This window comes from Mustela nigripes, chromosome 1, assembly GCF_022355385.1.
Source record: "Mustela nigripes isolate SB6536 chromosome 1, MUSNIG.SB6536, whole genome shotgun sequence".
NCBI lineage: Eukaryota > Metazoa > Chordata > Mammalia > Carnivora > Mustelidae > Mustela > Mustela nigripes.
Genome location: NC_081557.1, coordinates 45,999,227 through 46,004,897, shown reverse-complemented (window position 1 = coordinate 46,004,897; position 5,671 = coordinate 45,999,227). Strand labels below are relative to the sequence as shown.

The following is a 5,671-nucleotide window of genomic DNA, read 5'->3' as shown; positions in this document are numbered from 1 at the left end:
ATATTATGTCTTGTTTGACACAAATCCACAGTTGGTAGAAAATTTATGAAATGTTTTAGATGAAGTCTCACACCTCCAGCCCTATGAACAATTCACTTGCCAAGCACAAGTTAAAATGGAACTCGTTTGTAGGTGATTCTCTGGAATTCTGTTTAAATGTGTTTCAAAATCAAGAATTATAGACTCTGAGCTAGAGCTCTAATCCCAATAAAATTCATTTTTTGGTATTTTATAGTGCGTGTTAATTGTTGTTGCTGTTTTGTTCTTTAAAAGACCTGAGCATCTCAACATATTTTCAGAGAAAAGAGTCTGAGCATTCTGCTTCGAATCTGCTAGGTCTTGACACTGTAGATGATGGGATTCATCAAAGATGGGAAAAGGATGTAGATGTTGCCCATAAGGACATGGATCACAGGGGATAGATGCTTGCCAAAACGGTGCACCATTGTTAGGCTAATGATAGGGATGTAGAACACCAGAACAGCACAAATGTGGGAGATGCAGGTCTGCAGTGATTTATGCCGCTCCTCCTGAGAGGCAATTGCCAGGACTGCCCTAAGAATCAGCACATAGGAGTAGAGGATCAGAGCAGCATCCAACAACAGTGTGAAAATGACCAGCATCAGGGCATAATAGCTATTAAATCTGATGTCTGAGCAAGCTAGGCGGAGAAGGTCCTGGTGCAGGCAGAATGAGTGAGACAGGATGTGGGAACGGCAATAATGGAAAAATTTCAGATTGATGATGGGGGGTATAATAAAGAAGAAACTCCTAGCTACTATGGTGAGCCCAATTTTGAAAATCCTGGAATTAGTCAGAATGGAGGAATAACGCAGTGGATGGCAAATAGCAATATACCTATCAAAGGCCATAGTAAGGAGGACAGAGGACTCCATGAAGGATAGACCATGGATGAAGTAGGACTGGGCAATGCAGGAATCCAGGCTGATTTCTTGAATGAACCCCCACAGGATGCCCAGTACCGTGTGCACTGTGGACAGCCCTATGGATAGGTCAGTGAGGGCCAGCATGACCAGAAAGTAGAACATGGGCTGGTGCAGGCTGGGCTCCGTCCGGATCACATGCAACACCATGCAATTGCCCCAAAACACCAAGGTGTACGTGGTAAAGAAGGGAATGGAGATCCAGGGATATTGTTGCTCCAGGCCCGAAAATGCAGTGAGAATGAAGGTGGAAGAATTCACGCTAGGGCTTCTCAAAGTGATCATTCTGGTACTGGGATGCTTCTTCCAGGCAGTAAGAAAGTGTTGTGGTGGTGGCTATTAAGGAGGGCACCTATTGCATGGAGCACTGGGTATGGTGCATAAACAATGAATCTTGGAGCACTGAAAAAATTAAACTAAAAAAAAAGGCAAAAAAAAAAAAAAGGAAATGCTCTAATTTCAAATGAGCTAGGTCAAGTTTCTAAGCAAATAAAATTATGCTTAAAGTTAACTAAGTGTAGGAAATATTAGCCAAGCAACTATGTTCTTTAGATATATACGATCTGCTGCCTAGAAGAGAATAGTGTCCTCCCAATATCATTTCAGAGCTGTTATTCATCCTCTGGCAGGTGCACGGATGTCCTTAGAAGCCACAAGTGAAAATGAATAGACTAAAAGAGGAAGCTCTTTTCTAGAGAGGATATATTGCCTGGGATGCTTTCTTGGAGATTCTGGTCAAAAGCACAGCTGTAAAATTGAGAGCTGAGTTTCTCAAAGTAATTATTAGTTTCCTCCCCTCTGATTTATTAAATGAAGAGTGAGATTTAGCATTTAAGTATCCAAAATCTATTTAAATAGTCACTGTGTACCCATAATTTTCTATTTTCTGCTGTCTCCAAGTGAATTTTTCCTCCAAACAGTCCTTAGACATTCCTGTGTTGTTCCATCCCAGATGACACAGCCAACAAGTGCTTTTTTTCCTCTGCAGTGAAAAGCAGAGAGGAATATTTATGCATGAGATCTTTAGTGAGTGATCTCCCATGAGAGCTCTCATGCTGAGATGTTCAGCTTACCTGTGCCCTTGTGACAGCGAGACTTGGGCTGAAGACTCTTGGGTTCTGACATCAGCCTAGTGTTCTCCCCCAACTTATTCACTCACTGAATCAGTACATTTAGTATTTATCTAATATACATTTATTGAAGGGTTGAGCGAGTTTTTTCTCTTCCTTAGAACGTAGCATACTAAAGATCAAAAGGAAGGCCATGTGGTGTATAAACAATGAATTCTGGAACACTAAAATGAAATGAAATTAAATTTAATAATAATAATAATAATAATTTTTTTAAGGGAAGGAAAATGTGGCATAGTTAAGTCCAGATTTTTAAATAGCCTCCTTGCAATAGCATTAATTGTCTTCTTCCACACATCGTTTTCCTGCTTGGGGTTCTGGCCCTGGGAGTCATCATAAAAGGGTTAAAGGGTCTAGAGTGTAGGCAGGTGTTTTAAAGTCTACACTGGCTTTTATGTTTCATTTCATCCTTCTAATATGTTCAATTAGCTTCAGATTCTGGCTTCCTCTTGTGACCCATTCCTCATCTTTGTTATCTTAGCACACCAGGCAGCCCTCAGGCTACCCTTCTTCTGAACGCACCCTCTATCAGACACTGTCACACCCCTTCTAGAATCCTCTCCTCTGTTGTTTCTTGCCCTGAGCCCCTCTCCATGTGAAATAATTTACCCATTATTTTTATTTGCCTCCTTCCTTGAATGATTGGAGTCTTTACCTTTTGAAGAAAAATACATATGCCTTGATCATTTATTTTCTATCTCAATTGAGTTTTCCTCAGAGTCTTTGTTCTTGGTCTTCTCTCTGCCTAGAATTATCTACTCCAAGTACTTTGCACAAAACTTCCTTTCATCATTCATGGTTTTACCACTCAGAATTCCTTTTGCTTCCTTGGTGAAGAAGTTCAAGGTAGCTTCCTCAGAGGAATTCTTGTAACCCCACCATGAGTGCCCCTATCCTCTCCAATAAATTACTCCCCTAAAAATACCCTGCTTTGTGTTTATACCACTTCTTGTATGTTGGTTTCCCATGAGATCTACTGGAAGCTCTAGAAAACCAGGTGCCATGTCTGGTTTTTGCTCATGGAAATGCAAAGTGAGGTTTACCATGGAGTGGGCATTTATCAAATAATTATTAAATTACTGGAATACTCTATGAATTCAAGTTGTACAATTACAGCAGTATAAAACAAGTTAAAGCAAATGCATTATTAAAAAAAAAAAAAATACCGTGAAGGGGCACCTGGGTGACTCAGTGGGTTAAACCTCTGCCTTCTGCTCAGGTCATGATCTCAGGGTCCTGGGATCAAGCCCCACATCAGGGTCTCTGCTCTGTGGGGAGCCTGCTTCCCTCTCTCTCTCTGCCTGCCTCTCTGCCTACTTGTGATCTCTTTCTCTGTTGAATAAATAAATAAAATCTTAAAAAAAAAATACCATGAAATCTCAGCACTCGTATCTTAAAGTAACACATCTGACCTTTGTTGGCCACATGATACCAAACATTGTCCACCTATAAAAAGTTTACATAATACACAGAACAGATGCTGCCTTAGGCATTCCTCCTGACCTTGGACAAAACACTCGGACTCCAGATATGATTCCTATCATTGCAGTCTGACCCAGACATGGAGTTTTGGCCCTGGAATGATGACAAAAGATTCAAACATTTTGTGAATATAAGCATGATCTCTTACAAGCTTTTTCTCATTCAAGCTTTTTCAGCCTACCCACAAAGGTTACAGGTGCTGCCTCAGAGAATAACAGCCTTTTATCAATAAAAGAGCAACAAATATTGGAGATTGCTTCTAAATTCTGTTTTGAGATAGGATGGGAATCAGGAGAGAATAGTGTCAATGAGAAGAATAAATGACCATTTCAAGAGGGAAGTAGTCACATATGTCAGATGCACAATATGGTCCATTTGTATTGAAAAAGAAAAAACATAAAGCGTCATTTTCCAAAACATCATTTTTGTGATGCCCCTGTCAGTGTGCATAGCATTTCTTTCTGAATTTCTAGCAACCAGAGGAATGCCTGGCATGACATAGATAAGTAGTGAGGACACACAGCAGTCAGTCGGAGTCCCGGCCGTGATGGGATTCTGGCATTCACTCTCTGTGCTTTGTCTGGAATGCGGATTTGGAAAGCATATCTATGATCAGATTAAACAGATCATTCTTTCGGAGGAATCTTTCCTTACATCCTCCAGTTCAAACTGGCCTCCATGTTCAGGTATCTCTGTCTTTTTCTTCTATTCTTTGGACATGATCCTCTGATTACTTCCTACCTTTTTCAGGTTAGGTAGGGTAATGACCAAGAGTCCTTATCTACTCTAAAAGCCTAAAGGAGGAGTGTTGGAAGCTAAAGTTAGATTTTTTATCATTATATTGAATAAAAAATATTTCTGTTGGCCAGAATAGTCCAGGTTTTTGCTTGTCTACTGGTATCATTATTTAATGACACCTACATGCAACCTGCTTTGGACAATAAATTGGAGGATCTCACTCTTGTCCCGGTAGTTCTGCTAATGGTCCCATCTGGACACCAGCAGGGGGCAGAAGGAGCCCATTGAATTTTCACCTCCTTAAGGGTGCATAAGCGGCTTTTCTTTACAGCTGGTGAGACCAAGCAGTTCAGAGTCTTGGTACACCTGGAGAGATAAGAACCTTCTATAAAACTAGCACAAAAATTTGGTGTTCAGGTGTTCTCAGCATGTTAGCATTGGTGTCAACTTTTCCACCACAAACCCAGCATGGGTTTAAAACCCCAGATTATAGGAATGGTGACTATTATTAATTTTGTAAATGCTCTCATTATTAAGTATTACTTGTGCATCTATTCTTACTATGTATTTTGCTTATTAGTTTACATAAGATGACTATAAATAATAATCCCACCATGACTGAAATATTGAAAAATGATTACGCATAATTTAGAACCATGATAAAAAGTTCTATTACACGGTACATCTGTTTAACTGTAGTCATGTGGGTGTCTGAGAAGGTTCCATTAGGATTTGTATTGTTGTATTGTTCTATGGCCTAGAGGATCTCCATCAAGGAAATGTATCTTTTTTAATACTTTTTCTACATTTCAGACAAAGTCAGACAACTGATAAAATCCAGACAGAATAAGATGTTAAACCCTGAGTAAAAGATTTAAACTAAGCAGGAAAGTGCAAATGGGAAGCAAATCTAACTTAAATGATATAAGAGTTTTGAGGATAAATACTTGAAGCGTTACACATATTTTAAACTGTGTCCTGGAAGTTACAGGATAGACTAAGAGGATCTAATTAAGTCCCCTCCTTTTCAAGATGAAGAAACTTGCAGGGTCCTTCTAGGAAATGCAGGACAGGAATACACACTGCTAGGCTCCTGCTAGTTCTCCAGGGTATTTGGATGCCTTCAGTGTGGCCACCAGAATCTCCCTCTTCCTTACTGCTCTTGTTCTCTCATCTTCACTTATGGAGAAGAACAGCTTGTTCAGCAATATATATATATATATATATATATATATATACTGCCATATTAAATCAGCAGGACCTACAAAACCAGTATTATACAGATTTTATATATAGGTATTATACAGATTTATAGTTAGATCTAAAATTAAGATTTATTAATGGTAATATATATTACCATGATCATCATAAGCTGCC

General features: G+C 39.4%; 1 protein-coding gene across 1 annotated transcript; it reads right to left on the bottom strand.

Annotated features, from left to right (window-relative positions):
* Positions 1–332: 332 nt before the first annotated feature.
* On the bottom strand, positions 333–1,229 carry LOC132011504 (olfactory receptor 51V1). Its single transcript, XM_059390175.1, has one exon. The coding sequence runs from the start codon at positions 1,227–1,229 to the stop codon at positions 333–335; it is 897 nt and encodes a 298-aa protein (XP_059246158.1).
* Positions 1,230–5,671: the final 4,442 nt, after the last annotated feature.

What these genes read in the sequence shown, in the direction of transcription:
- LOC132011504 (XM_059390175.1), bottom strand. Translation starts at nt 1,229, where the DNA reads ATGATCACTTTGAGAAGCCCTAGCGTGAATTCTTCCACCTTCATTCTC.